This window comes from Styela clava, chromosome 10, assembly GCF_964204865.1.
Source record: "Styela clava chromosome 10, kaStyClav1.hap1.2, whole genome shotgun sequence".
Classification (NCBI taxonomy): Eukaryota; Metazoa; Chordata; class Ascidiacea; order Stolidobranchia; family Styelidae; genus Styela; species Styela clava.
Window position 1 is genome coordinate 15,720,096 of NC_135259.1, and position 20,883 is coordinate 15,740,978.

The 20,883-nt window shown below is 34.0% G+C and overlaps 2 protein-coding genes across 2 annotated transcripts in view; one reads left to right on the top strand and one right to left on the bottom strand.

Annotated features, from left to right (window-relative positions):
• The first annotated feature begins 4,537 nt into the window (after positions 1–4,537).
• Positions 4,538–9,669, top strand: LOC120338442 (uncharacterized). Its single transcript, XM_039406454.2, has 3 exons — positions 4,538–5,364; positions 5,692–5,841; positions 6,817–9,669. Exons 1-3 carry the CDS (start codon positions 5,298–5,300, stop codon positions 8,412–8,414), a joined length of 1,815 nt encoding a protein of 604 aa, XP_039262388.2. The 5' UTR covers positions 4,538–5,297; the 3' UTR covers positions 8,415–9,669.
• A 1,810-nt stretch (positions 9,670–11,479) lies between these two features.
• The window catches only part of LOC120338439 (uncharacterized), a 34,473-nt gene continuing 25,069 nt past the window's right edge, over positions 11,480–20,883 (bottom strand). Inside the window, exons 32-49 of the mRNA XM_039406449.2 lie at positions 20,660–20,749; positions 19,878–20,009; positions 19,569–19,742; positions 18,745–18,879; positions 17,869–18,003; positions 17,536–17,685; positions 17,216–17,377; positions 16,753–16,923; positions 16,061–16,210; positions 15,767–15,928; positions 15,558–15,692; positions 15,243–15,308; positions 14,810–14,935; positions 14,558–14,728; positions 13,940–14,104; positions 12,869–13,000; positions 12,535–12,669; positions 11,480–11,998 (exon numbers count right to left, since the gene is read on the bottom strand). Coding sequence (XP_039262383.2) covers positions 11,579–11,998; positions 12,535–12,669; positions 12,869–13,000; positions 13,940–14,104; positions 14,558–14,728; positions 14,810–14,935; positions 15,243–15,308; positions 15,558–15,692; positions 15,767–15,928; positions 16,061–16,210; positions 16,753–16,923; positions 17,216–17,377; positions 17,536–17,685; positions 17,869–18,003; positions 18,745–18,879; positions 19,569–19,742; positions 19,878–20,009; positions 20,660–20,749 — 2,811 coding nt within the window. The 3' untranslated portion in view covers positions 11,480–11,578. The remainder of the gene's footprint in view (positions 11,999–12,534; positions 12,670–12,868; positions 13,001–13,939; positions 14,105–14,557; positions 14,729–14,809; positions 14,936–15,242; positions 15,309–15,557; positions 15,693–15,766; positions 15,929–16,060; positions 16,211–16,752; positions 16,924–17,215; positions 17,378–17,535; positions 17,686–17,868; positions 18,004–18,744; positions 18,880–19,568; positions 19,743–19,877; positions 20,010–20,659; positions 20,750–20,883) is intronic.

Consider the following 20,883-nt stretch of genomic DNA (forward strand, 5'->3'; position numbering starts at 1 on the left):
TACACCCCATAATTAAAAGTAATGTCATAGCCATTTTTGGTAGTTGTACCATGCCATCAATATTCTTCAATTCCACTCCATTCTTTTCAAAAAATTTCCACATATTTTTCCCTTTTTGGTTTACTATCGAATTTCAAATACATGCACCTGACCTGTTTACGGTTTTTCGTTCATCTTCTTCTCCTCTGCTATTGTTTCCAATTTTGGCAGCATTGGCATAGGACCTTCTGGCCGCCATTTTTCACATTTTCTGTATTCTCTACTAATTTATCTAGATTATTTTTATTACTTTATCAAACAACGAATTTTCTCTTAAATCAAACAGCAATATTCGTTGATCGAAAACGCGAGCTCGTGAACGATGGAGTTGCCGTACAATAAACAACCAATCCGGAACCCAGTCTTCTGATTCATCTACAATCACAGTAGCAACATCTTTCTACCGTGACACATGGCGAGTTAGCCTCCACCAGTTAGCGGTAACGTACTGCTGTACAGGTAGGCTACCTGTACCGTATTCAGGTATTGCCGTACCTGTACTTACAGACCTTGACCTTTCTAACAATGTGCACTGTATTTGCTACGGTACGGTACCGGTATATTTTTGCACTGCTAGATACTGTAGTTACAGAGTTATGTGAACTAGTGAAGTACGATACCGGTACCTACTAGTACGTGTACTAGTCATATACTGAATTTACACGGTTTAATAAGGTCCTTCCTGCCTTCCAATAAACAGATAAAACATGAACTTGAGCACAAAGAGACAGAACAGAAAAAGCAAAAACGAAATGTTATTCAGCATTTGCGCGGTGGAAGAAGGCGAGTTGTGGTAGAGTATAATAATATATGCCAGTACGCGGAGCCGTGGCTAAATATACCGGTATACTTGATTTAAAAAAAAAACTATATTCATAGTTGGTATTTAATATAAATCTTGGACAAGAGTGCGTCTGACCGAACTTCCAACCGTGCTTTGGATTACGAATCCGGATTTTCTTTAATAATATTTTCCCATTCTGCGTGTAAGCCTGCTCCTGATATGGCCGTTTACCACAATATCGAAATAAGTAGAAAATTTATTCATATCCATCGTAACAAAACATGAAAATAAATTAAAACAAATAGCGAATCAGTGAAAAGTTGTGTGGTGGAGATAAAGAGTTATTTAATCGTCAGTCATGTCAATTGAAATAAAATGATAAAACCGGTGTTTTCGGCTGACATAAATTTGCACTCGAGAACTGCACCCAGGACATTTTCACACATTTGCTTTTGCATTCATGGAGTTTATGCCTACGAACATTTGCATCGATGGACACCCACTCACACCAAAATTGCAAAAAAAATATATCAATTCATTTTTAACCAAACTGGTTCACGAGCTGCCGCACACACAGAAAGCAAATTCAGATCGAAGAATATATTTTGACGTCTATTTCACTATGCTGATTGTCAGCCGTTATGCGGATTGAATAACCCCTCAAAAATGCTATAATCAACACAAACCACAGGTCCCCGTGAACTGCAGGAAAGCGACCAAAAACGAGCTGTAAGGCGTTTTGTAGCCCTTGAATTTAAACGAACTCCACGCCTTCGTCTCATGAAGTCTTGTGACAATTATGCAAAACAAGTTTTAATCGTGTAGTATGAGTCTATAAATTTCCAACCAAACGCTTTTGCTCGGATCACGCATTGTATCATGCGCAATAAATTATCGTATTATTTATATCGTTAAATCGTGCTCAAATTTCGAGTGTGTGCTGTTTTTAATATTGTTTGATTTTTCAACAATAACATTATTACACAATGCTCTTATTCAGTTCAATAATGGTTCGTCTTGTGTGCCACAAAATCGTCGGTAGCGCCGGTCGAATTGTCTCCACAATACTATTTTATGACTATTTTTCGAATCCCCCAAATAAACGTTTAAGTCGCGAGTTAAGTGTGTAAGCGAGTTACCTATAAGCGGTTCAACGTGAAGAATGGAATAATAGGGCGAGAAGGCTTTTGGAAACGCTCTTCAATTTAACCTCATCGTGTGTTGAGTTGCTTCACGTCACACGCCGTTATAGTAAAATATTTATAGCGGAACAGCACACAATTAATCGTGTGCAATATCGTCGTCATAGTTGCAAACCATTTGGAGAACAATACTTAAACCGCTACTTCCTCTTACTGCATTGCGTCATAATATAGTTATTCATTAGGCAGTTCAGAGTTCAATGACGAAGTGGGGACTTCCCAGGGTTAAAAAAAAATACTTAAGGACTTGTAAACGAGAATATCGGTCAGAGACCGAATACTTATCGATCGAAAGTTAGGGTATCCCCCAAAACAGCGCTCTTACTCCATGGTGACACCTTGTGTCCCATCACTAATTAATTAATAACTCGCTAATTATACTACGTAATTCATCCAAAATCATACATATGATGAATGCACATGCAAAATCTGGAGCAGATTCAATCTCGCTTTCTTGAGATATCGCGTGCATCAAACAGACTGACAAATACCTATCAACATACTTACCGATTAAAATCGATAAGTAATAATGCAACATACGATGACGAAATCAATTGATGAATATTCAATATATATACACTTCAAACATTTATTGGTTGATTAATAGCATTCTTTTAAAATGCGTTAAGCAAAGTTGCAAATTTATCGATGCCATCCAGGTTTGTCTTTGAAAGAAAGGGTCACTAATAACTGGGTGTTTTTATCGCAACAACATGCTCCCTAACAAGCTGGCGCTAAGAGTGGTTCACCGATTCTAGATGGTTAACGGTTACGATTTATTTTGACCGGTAACTGACATTTCAGGTACAAATCAACTTTATACTGTATGCCCACAATTACTTCAAAATGATTACTTCAACTGCATTGGTAAGCGCCAAAAATATTTAAAAAATAATTGCGAATAAAGAAGTGCCAGTATTGCTGATTATGAAAATTCGACAAAGATGAGTTCAGAATCACTCTCCGGGCAGAATTTATTGTTCACGATTTTATTACAAAAGGGGTTGTCATTCAACAAGTGCGCTTTTTGTCCAAGGAATATATTAGCATATCGACATTTTTGGGTGTACTTACGCTTTGAATTATTAATCCCGGGGGTGTTAAATACACTATTTGATGGTACACTCTTATCACATAGTACAGAACTATTAGAGCTAGTAGCTCCTGATCGCAGTTGATGTTGTGTTTTCTATAATATATCAAAGTAGAAGTTTCCCACCAGATACCGAATGTTTTGTTTCAGATATGATATTTGATAATGTCCCAGGTACACTACATATTTGTGCAGTAGGGCGACCATAAAACTATCTCGATACGTGAATCATTTCGAGCGATTAATTTTACCAGGTTAACGGTTAAAGTTTTGCGCTGAAATTCCCAGCCCTACTAACAACAATTCATTCTCGAGTCCAATTAATTAATTCGGCAGGTTTTTACAGATTTGGGTCTAAATAGTGGGCTCTCTTACTACTCACAACATTTATATACAACATGAGTTAGCTTCATAAAGATGTTATCTTTACTTTATAGGATATGCCTTGAAGATATGTCCTCAGATAGTATAAACATCGATAATATATGAATATTATAGTCCTATCGATTCGACAAATAGTCTAAATAGATGGCTGTTATATGCCATAAAAAAGGGGAAATGACCAGTAGGCTAAAAATCATTATTATCTCGAATAATTGTTGTTTTATTCGGAATTTGTATGAATATAATGAATTTAATTCAATTACAACATGCGCCTTATGCCCTTTAAAAATAACGGGGTGGTGCTTCATACCCATTATTTCACCCACGTACAATAATTTGATTGGGAAATGTTACGGTATTTCAAATATATATAGTAGCCTAGCTCATGGTTCGCAGTGCGAGAGCCTACTAAGTGACTGTTGATCACTGTACAGATGTCGCTCAAACCGAACAAGTGAACCCGTATGAAGTATTTCTTCGGTTACACTCGCGTTTTGCACGCTGACGACGTAGGATAGATAGTGTTTCTGATTTGATTCATTTTCACAAACAAGAACATGTCGTTCATTTTTATATTGGACGACTTTTGTCATGATACTGCAACAAAACAATACTAATTGCCGCTATGGTTCATGATTGACGTATAGATACGCGAACATTTTATCCATCAACGTTGACTCAGTCGGACACTCTAGTCGGAAATAATAGGGTAACTCTCTTCGTGTAAAATTACTGTTCCAAAAACATAGTGAAAGTTACAGAAAGTTGTGTGCTATTTTAATAAATAACTTTTTCCGCAAAATATCCTAAATTCTAAAATATTGTCGATAAATACTTTTCGAGGTTTCGTTGGGAAGTTCATTCATCGTAAAACAAAGTCAATTAATCTTCTTATAATTTTATATAACTGCTTGCATGGTGGATCAGCCTGAAAATTATTGACGCCGGACCTAATTCCTCCGCTGTCGTAACTAATTATGACAAATCGAAGGAAAATCAGTCTTCAACGGCCAAGGTTCGAACAGCTATCTTTAAATTGCAGATATTTTATTCATGATGGAAATGAGATAAAAGTAATTCGGTGTAACATTTAATCCTAAATGTAGTCTGTAAATACCGTACACCGTAAGAGGTGTCTGCGGTTTCAGCATAAGAAAACGCTGCCTTTCTAAATATTCGTAATACCGCATATGCGGATAAGATATACGAATATATTTTCGTCGGGAAAACAGTAGTAGCATAATATTGATTATCGCTTGATACTGGTGTTAGGGTAAATACATCCAAGAAAGAAGTAATAACCCATTATTTAAGGAATTTCCTCGACTCATTTTTTTTCCTCAAATTTTTAGTAACTGGTTAGTAGTAAAGAGTTAATTTTTGCATTTCATTAGTCGGTTCTTCACAGATAATTTTGAGCAACGTTTACGGTTGAACCAACATCATTAGTGTTGTTTATACTCATCAAACAGTCGCTTCCACGTTACCATCGATGTATAATGTGGCTTGCATTGTACGCGGAAACGCTTATTTCGCTCTCCACTAAACCGCAACGAATGTGTTAGTCATGTAACGAACACAATGGGGCGTACGTCTTTTACTTCCCTGAACATTCCTAAATTTAGCAATGCATAACAGTTATGTGTTTACATGTATGATTAATATTCTATTTTCAGCGGCTGGAAGCTTCTAACGTAGCAATGTATATAGTATACCGTCGCTCGACACATTAGTTGGAATAGACGTGTGTGTATAAGTGTTATCATCTAGAAAATGTTTTGATTTAAACTAAGTAATGGGTATCGCTGAGCTTGTACTTTTGCTGTTTGTAATATGTTCAGAAGTTAAGAGCCAACATGTGGGTGAGTGTTATTTTTTTAATATTTAATATTACCAACGTGAGTCTCTGAGAACATCCTGATCTTAAAGTATATATATATAGCGATTCAATGGTATACACTTTCACGTCTTACTTTCCCAAAAACTTAATGTCTGACATTTTACTATAATCTAGTTGAATCACTCCAACATCCGCCTAATTGGTACACTCCAGGCACCAACAGTGCGCAATTGTCCTGGATTGACCGAATTTTATTTTGGTGTTAAATTGAATAATTTTAAATACACTGTTGTAAATTGGAAACGTAAAACTCGCTAATTTAAATTATATAGTTTTAATTATTTCACAGAATATCAGACTATTGTAATAGAGCAACAGGCAAGGAAAGTGAATGGATGTATTGAGAATTCTCTGATTGTCCAAAATCAAACACAAGACGATAATAACGTGCAGTATCGATTTAAAGACGGAATCTTCAAAACATGTCTTGGCGCACAAGGTGGGTTTGGCTGACAGCTAAAAGCATAGGAAATTCCCTTGCATTCGGAAGCAAAGGAATATGAAACGGTATGTAAATTCGCTTTTTCCGTAAGGAAACGTATAATTGTCATCACATTCAGAAATCATAATTAGATTCCGGTATCTGGTACAAAACACAATTCCCAATGGATAGCCGCCATCTACTTCATTTTACGCTCCAAACGAGTATTTGAGTGTATCTTTGATTTTTTCTTATAAAATACCAACAAAAATATGCAAATAGTTATCAAACAGAAAGACACGTATTTATGGCAAAACTAGACTGTCATTCGCTAAATTGTATATGTATACTTATCTTCATCATATTTATAAAAGTTTAAGAGTAGCTTTAACTAAGTATTAATAAAATATATTATATAGTTGATTGATACCCGCTCTTCAAAGACTTGCGACTGTAACTAGCAAAACACGGTCTTCGTTAGCAGTAGCTATTCAGGATTTTTATTGGAGTATTTATTATTTGAAAATTTGTGGCGTCATATTATGGTAAATAATGTGTATTTTACGCAATAGAAAAAAAACAGGATAACGTCACGTGGATTTCGGCTTAATAATGCATGATTACATCATGAATAAATATTCTACACATCTGTGTAAACTACAAAACAGCAATTATAAGCAAATATATTTGGTATTCAAAAAAGTTGAAAGCTCCAAGCTGTAATATTAAAATACCACGGTGCCAGAAAAATTGATGTCATAAAACTCGTTTCCAGTCAGAAGGGGTAAGAGGCATGCATGGCTCAATTAATCTATTGCAACATATATATAATGAACCTTTTCAATACAATTCAATGTCAATTTTTTTAGGCTTGAGGTATTCAACGTATGTCATAAATTATTCAATACGCGTAAATAGTGAAGTTGTGTCGGAGAAATTCGGAGCATTTGACTTTTTATACTCGTATATTAATAAAGTTTATGTCATTTTTAGACAATACTTCAACATCTTTCTTGTCATTGTTATCGATGGAAGAAACAAAACTCCTTGACCAATACAACTACTTTAAAACAAAGAAAATGGTTTTGTTCGCAGAAAACAACATTGACCACAACATTATATTTTACGAAACTGAAGGAAAACGGCCAGTAATGTCCAAACATTTTTCGGCAAAAACGAATAAAAGTGAAGTATACGCTATATTAGAAACCCAATTGCTGTCTTCAAATATATCAATCTTGATCGTTGGAATATTGCATCCTAACGTATCCGACCACAAAAGAAAACCATCATCTGAAACTTCATACCGCACAGACGTATATGAATTGGACAATCTTGGTCTTTTGTCCGTGACCGCAATCAGGTGTGATGCAACGCAGAATTGTTCGAAAGTACCCATAAATGTGACTTTCGGATATAACCTAGCTTGGGACATAAGTATATTGCGATACAACGATCGATTTACCAAAGTATATTCATTTACTCAGAATTGTAATCGACTAAGCGAAGACGGAAAATGGGTTGAATTTGAAAACCATTCGATTCAACCCCTGGTCACCAGATGCCGTAATGAAGCGGGATCGGTTTACGGTGTCAAACAAGAAATCAAACTTTTCCAAATGTCGATGTTTTGGAGAACTTTTTTCATCGTGTCAAAAGTTTTTGTCGGCATTAGCACATTCTTTTTACTAATAACCGTTTTCTTTCTCGTACGATACCGCGTTAAACTACCATCCCATCGCGTTTTCAATCAACTTGGAATCTCACTTTCGTTTATCGGAAGACAATTCGTTATGTTACTGTACACCGGGATGTTGGTGGCAGAACCATATCCAGTACGTTTATGTGAATGTATGGCAATTTTATTCCTATATTTTTCTGTTACGACTGCATGTTGGTTGCTAAGTGAAGCATTAGTGCTATTTGTGAAAGTAGGATTACTCCAAATGGTCAGCTACACTAAGGCTTTCTCTACCAGACGTATGACCGCAGTTACAGTATGTATTTGGATTTTTTCTGCTTTGTATGTATTTGCTACAGCGTATCCTGCACATAGAGCTAATATCTTTGTCTGCAATACAAATCTATACAACGCTATTAATGAAAGACACAATTTGTTGAGTTCATACGGGAATAGCACCGTGTACGATATGACTAAGTATATAAAATATTACGGCTGTGAACCCTCGCATAATGATTACGTTGTTTATCTTGTTTTAACGCCCACCGTAATAGCATTTATTTTTAACTTGATAGTCGCTACCTATATTACTACTGTAGTTTTGCGTAAAAGTATTGCAACACAATCAAGCCGGCCGTCAGACAACCCCCTGCCCACGAGGGACACAATAAAAACAACAACAAACGCTATCATATTTCTTGCTTGGTCTCTAGGTATTCCACAATTTGTCACTGTAATTTTAAACACTTTGGATCATAACGTGGAAGCATACATGATTAACATTATATTAAATGCTGTACAAGGGCCGATTGTGTTTTATTTTTATTTCCTGAAAAATTCAGAACTCAGGCAAGCAATGAAGCGCAAGAATAAACGACGGAAGTTGAAAAAAGACAATGAAAATACTTGAAAATTAGTAACTTGATTTTTTTTTTTAATTTGAACTCTCTGTATTTGTGTACTTTATTTATTGTTTTTTCATGTTAGAAAATTTTGCTGAACAAAAAATAGAAAAAAAAAAATTGCATCGCAAGTTATAGACTAATGTTTGTTGGTAGTTTCTGAGTAGGAAAATTTCTATTTTCTTCAATATTTTATTTTAATAATCATTGTATATGTTATTGTCTAATTGTACTGATACTCGAAATGCCGTTATCTATTTCGATTTTGTAACAAATGTTACCTCTGCCTCTGCTTACAGACCTGTTACTTATTATTGATATCAACAATTTTGCCAAGTGTTAAGCGTTCGTTGTTGAATAAAAATTTAATCAAAAATTTATACGGATGGTGGTACGCAAATCTGCAATATTGTACTCACTCATTAGTCATTATATTTTAGAAATCTAGTTGAATTTCAAATTGTGATTAAAAATTATTGGGAGATGATTAGTTTTGAACCGTTGTTGATGGTAAGGCGTTTAGAGTTTAGACCAGTGGTTCTCAAACTTTTTCAGTCCCAGAGCCGCATTTCAAACCTCAAAGTTGTGAAGAGCCGCACACAAACAATTCAAGGTAAAATAGCAACAAACCAAGCGCGTATTTAAAATACCAAGTCATCGTAACAACAACACACGTAACAACTAGGGTTGGGCAAAATATTCAAATATTGAAATATTCGAATGACATTTTACTATTCGAATATCCGGTACCACGTGACCTGAGTATTGACCTCCGACGTTCTGGATCCGTGTTATGTATAAAAAATATTCAACATTCGACTATTCGGTATTCGTTAAAAATATTCAAATTATTCGGTTCGAAAAAAGATTCGATTTTGCCTACCCTAGACTAACATCCATTTAATTTGGCTTTGATTTCTAATAAGTTTGTCGAAGCGGGTCGTAATCGTGGAGGATTCACGGTGCAGTAGCTGCTTGAGATGATCGCCAGATATTTCAGGACTATTTTCGATTACTGGGACAAAATTAAAATGCTCTAGAAATTAAAATTATTATTGAGTTATTTGATTTATACATAATATTCGGAAATGCGACAAAAACTGAAAATCCACGAAAGCAAGCCAATGATTACAGCCACGTCTAAAATCTTTCCAAGTGAAAAGTGTCCGAGTGGCCGCGAAAACGCTTACTGTTGCGTCACTATTGCATCTTGTAGATTAGTCAACGCTACGCAAATAAACACGGGGGAATCTATTCGACTAACTAATAGACTCCAGCATTTTAATTTCAAGTTAATGATTAGTTTTCAATAAAATATTTTTTTTAAAGTAATTAATTTTTAAAGCATTAACAAGAGCCGCAGGAAAGGTTGTTGAGAGTCGCATGCGGCTCTCAAACCCTAGTTTGAGAATCACTGGTTTAGACACTCAAATAGCGAACAAGACGGGCCTTAACTATCGCAATACGAGGGGGGTTACACGAGAACCGATGTAGTTTGAGATATAAACTGGACTTTAAAATTTCTTCATAGACAATAAATTCGAATCTCATTAACTAAATATGAAATCAGATTAAAGTAACTTCAATTCGCGAATCTTGCATGTGGTGATGTCATGCAGTGTACGTACGTATCCTCAAAGTTATGCATGATTAAAATGGTTCAATTTAATGACTTCCACCTAGAATGCGGAGAGACAGAATGCAGAAGCCTGAAACCAATTCTGATGAATGAAGATCAACTTCAAGAATAAGAGTTTTGATAAATCTATCCCTCTGTACACACTACGTGACTTTGTGCGTATAATTGTTGGGCAACTCAGAGCTCGTGGGTAACCATGCACGTTTCAGATAACCTGGTTTGACTCAAAATAAAAAAAATGTCTTTTGCTCAACTTATATGCTTTTACTAACCGCTTACTCGCACATTTTGTTTCAAACAGGACCAGGTACAGACAGACCTATATCATACAGACTTACTACGCTGTCGAAATTATACAAGCTCACAATTTTATCTATCCTGCTTTGTATTCTGGGAGGAAATTTTGATAGTAAGCTTAGAAACGTCTGGCTATCAGTAAATCGCTCATAAATAGAGCAAAAGAGAATAGCTTGCGTCTAACTGCAAATGACGCAAAATCGCTTTTTGGAAAAAATACGTAGAAAATTTGGCGGGTGCTATAGCATAGCTAATCTCTCGAACAGTTGCCGCATGATTATCCTATATATATGTTATAAAATAACTAATAGTATTATATAACCAAAATATATACAATATAAGTGATTCAAAAAAGTTAGAATTAAGTAAATAAAAAATGCAACATCCCAATAATGCGCGAATGTCATACAAGCGCCAATATTATAAAATCGACGAAAAAAGTCCGTTCTCAACATTTGATAATATATTCAAAGTCACGTGTTTAAAATAGTACAAAGATAGAATATATTTATATTCCCTCAGCTTTCACACGACACGTTTTCGATATTTTTAACACAGAGCGCAAACAAAGTTATATATATTTATGGCATATGTGGTCGCTACCTTCCTAGATAATAAATATATACAAAACCAGGGCTGGGTTTAAACGAATTTACGCCAATGCTATGTCTTTCGTAAAATACAAAATTTTAGTTACAGACAAGACGCGTATATATGTTAATCAGGCAAGTATATTGGATAATAATTTTAATTTGAAAAGTATTATATATATATATATATATAATTAATATATAAATACTGTATAATTTAATATAGTTATTATCAATATTATCTTTTATTTTAATTACGACGTTGTTATAGAGTAAAAAATATTTAAAAAATAACAATCAACCTGATTAAAGAATAAAATAAATTAAACTAAAAAACAAGTTATTACCAGTTTAATTCTAACATGAAAATAACTGATAGTTCTCAATTGAACACCGAGGTCCCTATGAATTTTCAGACCCTAGGTTTCATGCCTGCTTTTTTTAATGATGCTATCACTACCAAAGAAAAATGTGTATTATGCATTGTTTTTTCCGCAAAACTCCGATTTTTAAAATTGATTTCAATTAGTTTTTATCATCATCAGAATAACATTTGACGGTTTTTTTATTTCCACAGTGAATGTTTATATCACATGGAATCACATGATATTTTTGACGACTTATTTGCATAATATAAAAATGAAAATTACAACCCTGCAGCATCAAAAAAAACTACCTCCTCATAAAGAGGTTCCACAGGGTCACAAACGTCGTCATACAGTTCCCTATCTTCAGGAGCTGGCAATGATTGATGAGGATTGACCTCATAAGGATGTTCGAGATCGGTAGCAAGAGAAAATAATTGTAACGGAACCGGCGGAGCAAATTCATGCACTTCAGTCGAATAATCCACTTCACAATTCTCAGGGTAATCAATAGTTGTTTTGTAAAGATTCAACGAACAATATCCTTCTTCTTCTTTTACATCATCTATGCTGTAGCATTTCGTACCTGTATCGGAATATTTCACGACCAGGTACTTAACATTGATTCGCTGTGCAAGACTTTGTAATAAGTTTGCAGATTGTTTTTCAAAATTCCCTTCGCAAATCACGTTCATTGTTTTCTATAAAAACAAGAAAATAAAGATCAAACATATGAACACAAAACTCAAAACTATGTAAAATTAAATCTTTTACAGGTTACAGCACAGTTGGTCTGACAACAGATCACAGAACCACGACGCGGTGCGCAATTTTCAATTATGATGATGTCATCGCATACAAAAACGAATCCAATAGAGGAAGTATTGAAATAAATACAGCATAATAACAAAACTATCCATAGGTCCACTTCGTGTTCAGTAGAAAGAAATTAATAATAATCACACATCTATGCTAATGAAATAGTATTTACATACTCAATATACGTTATTTAGCATTATTTAAAGATTGATTGTAAAAAAATTCTGAACACGTAAATGTCTACTAAAATTCTCTATGACAAAAATTTTAATATCTTAATTTCTGTAATTCTAACCCTCCTAACACGTCTTCATGTTTGTTCGCAACGTTATACCATTTTTTACACAACATCTAATTCCGAATAGCTCATAATTAATGCACTTATTGCAATGCATGAAGTTCACTCGAGAGAACTCACAATCCCGTTGTCGTGACTATTCAGCTGGATTGTATATTCATTGCCTTGAATCTGTTTTAGGTCAAATCGTTTAAACATCTGTTCCATATTTTCGAAAACGTCGGTGTGGTCGCCAGAGATTTTCCAAGATATTTTCTAGAAATAGAAACATTTTACTTGCACTATCAAACACGTCGAATTAGCTAGGCTGACAAATTATTACGTAGATCAATTTTCACATTCTATGTTCAAGTACCCTTGTTGAATTTGGAAGCGAAATTTTAATAATATATATGAAAATTATTCTAAATGAAAAAGTAAAAATATGTGAAAAAAAATAGTAAAAAATGTTTACATTGTCACTGTTTTTCAATATTTCCATTGTCAGCGTGCGTGCAGTCACGTGCCGAAGATGGATGTCGTTCGACATTTGCATTAGAACATCGAGGCGTTTCCAGCCCTCCTCGTGAATGCGAATGTGTTTTACCTAAAAAAAAGGAAGGAATTTTTATTGATTAGGTATAGTTTTTTACTTGACTGACACATATCTATATATTTGTCTATGATATTCACGAACATTCAAACCAGGATTACACAAACCTAATGTGAATTTTACAGATAGCTCGCGTGCCCCCGAAATTGCATTTCATACTGTGCTCGGATAAAAAATGTCATGTGAACGGCGAAACGGTAGTTGTAGTTAAAGCATCTACACGGATGAAATGTGTTTTCCTAAAGAGTTCCTAAACTCAGGTCTTCAAATTATTAACACCAGGTGATAATATAGTTTAAGGCAGATCAGAAGTTATGGAAAGATTATCTATTATACTCAATCTAATATACCCCTTAAAAAGTCGAAATATATCCCTGTATGTACATGTACTTCCTGTTTGAGAACCCCTGATTTAAACTGAACAAAAAATATACAACAAATTATTCAATCTGTGCACAGTTTTGCAGTACCTTTATCAGATACTCGTCCTAGCAATGAAATGTTTTATGAAATTGGTGCAATGGATTGGTGCCTCCGAGCATATAAGGATAATATTAAACACGACTGCGGCTGGAAGTTGGAATTTTTTAATCTAAATAAGGGGTGAGAACATGTAAATCAGTTTCTGCGTGCCAACTCGTAAAAACACTCATAAAATAATCACTAGTAATTTTTCTTCAAATTAAAGGCAAAGAATAGGAAGACTTTTGCTGGGGTCACGTTTGAGTTCACCGATATTGAAAACGCAGAAGCACCCTGCAAATCTATAGGCACGAGAACTCTATGGATAGCCGGCTCCAACTTACCTACACTGAACTCTCCTACATCAGTGTATGTACAATACATGACTGGGTTTTCTGTTTATACCGAAATAACACAATCTTGTATATTTGCATTGAATATAAAGAAATAAATATATGTGTAATAATGTACCTCAACATTTTTTCGTTTCAGATAAATGTATATGTCCTCCAAATTTTGATCTTCGTCATTTTCCATATCCAAATATTTAATTACGACACGCCGTCTAATCTTCATCAACGTTTCAAGACAACATAGATCTCCGGAGCTGACATTTTCTATTATAATCTTTTGCAACTATAAGGTTAAAAAATACCCATTTGGTTAACAACAAGGGATATTTTTTTTTCTGCCAAATTGAATTTTTCTCATAGCGTTTTTATATCACCGCTCTCTCCTAACTGAATGTGAGCGAGACACAAATAAAAGGAAAATTATTCACGATCATAAAATATTCCAAGCAGTCGCGTAATTATTCCTAATTGTGGTGGAACCATAGACAACAATCGTGTGAACTTGAATAGTTCAATTACATAATGACCATAATTAATAAATATTAATTGCATAAAAAGAGCAGCATAGATTTAAGAAAAGTCATGATTATACTGACTGTTTGAAATTGACTATACAAAAATTAAAACAATAATAATAAACTGGAAGATGAACCAAAAAATATCGTAATTAATTTTGATAAAGTTGGTAAAATATCCAAAAGATAACATTTTGCAAACTTAACTCGAATTGTATTACCTCTAAACAGAAGTTGCTGGCAACAAGTTCAATCAAATCTTCACTCTTGTTCGTATCTTTAAAATCTTCCAATAAGCATGTATTTACTTTCACAATGGGTATTTCCCTAAAATATTCCATGAACTTGAGGAGATTCTGGAGCGTAACTCTTCTTAATTTAAGCACTTCAATCTAGTGAAACATACAAGATATTAATGCAAGATTATCATAAAAAAAAACATTGAAATCTATTGAGAAAAATTGGACGTTTACCTTGCTAAATTTATTATATTGGACAGATAATTCAGTATCTGACGATGTGACGGAAGTTGCTCGAGACTGGCAGATAAAAGTAAGTAGCTCCTTCGACAAAGCTGTGTGTACTCGGATATGATCAACCTAAAATGTACATAAGCATTATACAAAATTATATTTTTATTTGAAAACTTAAAAACTATTATACTAATACACAGTATCACAATTTAATTACTTTTTCAGTTAGAGCTTGGACAGAAGGAAAAGGTCATCAAAATCAAAATTCAGAAATAAATTTAAAAATATAACCAAGTAGCTTTTCATGTCATTTTTATCCTTTTTTTTATCTCTTAAGAACTGTCCCATGGGCAAACTAGTGAATTAGTCTCATGTCAGTTTTTGGTCATAGAGAATATTTCTATTTTTTATTGTCTACCTGGTCGTACTTTACCTTATATTTCAAAATCCTGGTGATGTCGTCGCCTAAATCAACATTATTCAAAATACGATGGGTAACCTGTGCACATAAGATATAATTACAAAATTACAATTATAATTACAAATTTAATCGTCATAATTGAATTAGTTAAATATTTTGAAATACACCAACTAAATAAACTTTTACTCTGGCCGTAGATAAACCAAACCTTTTCTCAAAAGGGCACGAAAATTAGCGAAGCCGTGTGCTTGATTTGTGTAAACGAATAAATACAATACAGAATACTGATTCAAATGGTCGTGGAATGTCATAAAATAATCTTTATACCTTATTGTAAGAATCGTAGATCATTTCAAAAACTTCTGATCTTGTCTCCAATTTCACAACTCGTACTTTATTGGTAATAGATTCAATCCGATCTTCTATTTCTGTACTGCCATACTCAAGCTTTAAACAGGAAATCTACACAGAATATGAAATATTTTAAAGCCTATTTAATTGAAAAATTTTCAAAATCAGGTCTGAAAATCTTATACCTCGATTTTGTCTTTTCCAAAATCTTGGATAATCTTTTCAATTTCTTTCAACTCTGCAGGGCTTTTTATAACTAATTTGTCCACAACAACGCGTCGCGCATTCAAGTTCAAAATATGACCAACGACATTGTTCTTGATAGTAGTTGTACGCCAGGTTTCCACCTAGAATTTAATGTCAGGGTTGGTAACGCGATATACAAATACAGCCAACCAATTATTATTGTACTTTCGAATTAATTATACAAATTAGTATATTTCTGAAACGGCAATCAAATAGAATTCATAAGAATAAACCTGATTGTCTTCATTATACTCCAAATCAAAAGTTTGCTTCATGGCAAAATAATCCGTATATTGTATCGAATTCGGATGTATTGTGTTTATAATGCTTGAGAATCTTATGTTTGGTTCAGACATTCCACAATCTATATGAAGAACATCAATCTGGAAAAAATATTTACAGTAATTACCAAGTGTAAAGAACCTCCGGGGCCACTTTAGTATGCGATTTCACTTTACTAACGTGATCTCAATTGCGTACTAAAGTGGTGCCGATTCGTGCGCAGAATTCAGTTCCTAACTAAAATCGCTGAGATCGCATATCGAAGTAGCACGAACCTGTTTTTCCAGGATATTAGAAAGGACCGAATAAAATCTTAGGAATGGGTATGCATGGGGTGCATTGATGCTTTAGTTTTTGTATTTGATATGATTTTAATGCTTAGGTTTGACCATAACAATGCTTCGGGTCTGTCACTTTTTATACATATCATTTACGCCTTTGACTGAATTAATTTATCGCCGGGGCCTATTTGAAGACCGAAATGCATATTTATCCTTTAATATACATTTGCACAAAAGTTGTAAAATATTAATTGGGGCAAACAGTGCAGATGGAAACGATAATACATCTCTGATTGAGTTTATCAATAGCGAGGTTTATTCAGAACAATTAGCTAACAATGGTACTATTCTTAATTGCATACCTTTATTCCTTTATAGTAGGAGGGAGTATTACAATACTGTTGAAGTTGGCTGGCTGAATCGTGGTAGTTCAGTATTTGTACAAGCTTTGTGTCTTTAGCATTGATGAAATTTCTCAATTTTTCCATATGTTTACTTGTTGCCTCAAAATCGATTATCCGAATATGATCAATCTTAAAACGGCAAATGAGTATTCATATATAAATATACATGAATACGAGTATTTGATCAGAACTATAACCGGTTTAATGAAAATGCTGTCAATGTTGTTGTTAATAAAAGAATATTTTTTTTAATTGCTGGATGAACCGCTTTCAATCTTATCTAAATATGAAAGTGTAGTTTAAAAGATGATTTTTAAAATTTGCCAACGATGCAAGCATTCCGCCGATTTTATATATTACACTGCGACCTCGGAACTTTATATTTGAGAACGGATCCACTGTATATAACAAAATGTTATACCTGTTTGAATTCTTTTGTTTCCAATTTTATTAATTCTTCAAAATTATCACATTGAATTTCGTTGGCAATGAGTTTTACTGAAGAAGTTTTTGGAAGTTTGCAATTAATATTCAAGAATAAATCTTCTTCTGAAGATAGCTTCGCATAAGTAACCATCGCCCCCTGCAATGGATAACTTTTAAAATTACTACCAAATTAAAAAAGGGGGTTGTCACTTGTCAGTCTCATTAGCAGTTTAGGGGTCTTTAATCCTGTGTAATTAGCGTAATATAATTAAAAATTTTCCTATCAAATTGTTCAAATTTTACAAAAATATTTACCTGAGAAGTTAATTTATATTCCACTGAACAGCCATTCAAGGTAAGTAAGCAACGATTTAGTTTGCCACATCGTGTGAGGTTGTCTAGCAACCAGAATAAAAAATTCTCTTTGGAGCTCCCAATGTCTTCCCTCAAATAAATAATTGTGATCTAAGTTATGAAGAAAAACAAAACAATTTAGAATGAGATGCTTGGGTGTGAAAAATATTCAAATTGGTCCACAAGAAACAAGAAAATTTATGTAATTCTCAAAATAAACAAATAAGAAGTAAAAAATGAATATTGACGATATCAAATTGAAAAAATAAAAATGTTTATACTGTATGTCAGTACCATGAATGAAGTTTCGTATTCAATCTTCAAAAATATATCGTCTCCTTGCAAGTATGGCAACTTGAGTTGATGAATTATTCGTCCAACATGTTTTATGGAATATTCGTCGATCTTTTTTACATACAACCCAACAATCTTAACAATACAAGTATCATAAAAACTCTTTGTACTGAAGCATTTTGACATCTATCACCGGTTTAATCTATCTATAGATAGAATAAGCAATATATTGTACGTTGTTATTTCCTGAAAGGCTAAACTATACTTTTAAAAAGACTTTTACAAAGGTTAATTATATAAGATTTAATGTAATAGGAAATAGAACACAACAAGGTGTTGACTAAGCACCAAGTAATTTCAATAAGATCCGCTATATGGTGACTCGTCCAACTAGTCGAGTCAATCACTGAGTTATGTCTCACTGGTGATTAATTGCTGTCGAGTTCGTTCATTTGGTTCGGAGTTAAGTTACTTCGAGTTCTTGATGAAGGGCAGATCGAGTTCGACTAGAATTGCCTCTAGCCTACCATTTCATGGAGTCACTCCGAGTCTTTTATAAAAGGTAATTTGATGGCGCTCCAGAAGTGTATGTACCAATATGGAGGTAACTAACTTTGTTCGCCTACTTTACATCAAGTTATGTAAAGAGACTGATGCTTATGGGCAGGGGGTATAGTATATTCACTTGGCTAACACAGACAGTCCCCGAAAATAGAACTAAAATAAGGAAATCGGAATAAAATTACGGCCTAACCTGGTACATATACTACGGGAGTACCGATTTGAGTCGAGCCACAGTCGAGTCAACGAGACTATCATTTCCCTTGAGAAAAAAATTGAGTAAAATTTTCAAAACAAGAGATTTTAAAATTTTACCTCTTTTTCAGCATTTCGTTGAAAAGAAAAATCAATATCCTCTGTGCAAACTTTTGTCAAGATGTCTATATTCTGCAGTACCCACGTGGAAGCCAATGAAAATGAACAATGAAAAGTCAAACAATCAACATGGAACTGTAAATAGGAAACAGATGATCAATTTTAATTCACGATAATTATGATATTATAAGTAATTTTTTGTTTTATATATAACTTTAGGTAGCATAGCTAATTTTCCAATGTGGGCATTCTGATTTTTTAAAGTCGTCATTTTATACTTTTGTTTCTGCGTTGATGTAATATTACCCCGCGAGTAAATAAATATTTGTAGTAAAATCAGAATCAGCCAAATTTTGGATGTAAATGTAGCCAGACTAGCTTTTGCACAGCCTTTCATAGACTGTCATAATATCATACTTCATGCAGCTATCATATAATTTACGAATTTAAGGGATTGTATTTAATGACGCGTTTGCGCCTCATGGTGTTCGCTTTTATTACGGACGGTATTTAAACTGTGTTGGCTTCCTTCACTCTACCGCAAACCTCGCTCCAACTGCTTTTCAGCTAGTCGGGCTTGAATTGGAACTGGTATCTGTTAGTTCTGCATTAAATGTTTTGTCAGAACCATCACGTCAATTTTCTATTGTTGGCAGGATCAAATAAAAAATTTTGTGTTAGTTTGTACCAAATCTCGAGTAAAATCTTGGGCAAGATAGGGTTCGAGTATTGATTTCGTATTTGAACAGTTCAGCTAAACTCTACAAATACAAGTTGGCACATCAAGATTAAACAGTTTACTTTAATAAAAGGGCAATAGTTACCTCGTCATTTCGTTTTGATATGTCATATAACATTTGAAGACTGTGCTCAATCTCGCATTTCTCGGTCTGCTCTATGACGCATTCTCTCATACTAACGCAGGCTATGTCCTTGTGTGTTGCCAGATCCAGAAGAGATTTCAGATCGTTGGAATAATGTATTTCAAGTCTCTTTTTCTAAAGTATCAAACATAAATACACCGCAAGAATGAGGATCATTGTGTTTATTAATTTATATTTTCACTCAATTAGTTTATGTATTCCCAAATGTTGTGGATTATTTTTTTTTTATCATTGTCTATTTTAAGCTACCTCATCATGATCACCACATTTTATTTGAAATTTCTGGTTGTGAGATGAAATATCGTTTATTTTCATTTTCTCTATGAGGTCCAAAATCCATAAATAGCTTGTCAGAGAATAATTGATATTCAACAGCCCAATCTAGAATAAAATAATGAAATTTATTCAGTCTCATTACATCGTCTGAGAATTTTTGCATAATATCTACTCAATGGACAAGTCCTAGTCGAAGCTTGTACAGTTTGGGGAACAACATGTGGTAATACGAGAGCGCAATGCTAAAATATATAGACACGAAGTCCAAAGCAAAGTTGCACGAGTATTTAATCTTCCACGGCACCGGTATAGAGCCGCATTCTCCCCGACTTTGAGTGAACACCAGCACTCAACGACCGCGTAAGCGGAACCAACACACGGTGCGCAATTAGTAATTTTGATTACGCAATCATACGTAAAGTAAACGAATCCCATGAAGCACACAGAAATTTTTGAAATAAATAAAAGTATTATATAGCAGCCTTCTAGCCTGAACAACAATGTTTAACTACTGAAAATTTCAAAAGCAATTGCTCTAATAATTGGAGAGAAAGGCGAATTTTTCATAATAACAAGAAAAAAAGAATTCCAGCAACGTAATCCCAAGACGATCCATAGGTCCACTTCGAGACCAAAAATACCAAAAGACTAAAAATACTTAAACTTTGCTGACAGATTCTGCTCTGAGACATTTATCTCGTTGGCCAATTTGGCACGAAAAAGCTTGTGCTATTTATTTCCTAGAATCAACTTACTTCTACATGAGAAAAGTTTTCATTGGACAAGTCTTCCAGTAACGCTATATCATCAGATATCTCCTTCAGCGCTGAATCATTCAATGCATTCTTTAAATAAAGTCATACGTTAATGCACACGCTACAAAATTGGATTACAAAAAATTCAGAGAATATTTATTTACTATACACGATCTAATAAATGAGTCGCGTAACTATCTCTGTTTGTAGCGTTATAGTTAAGG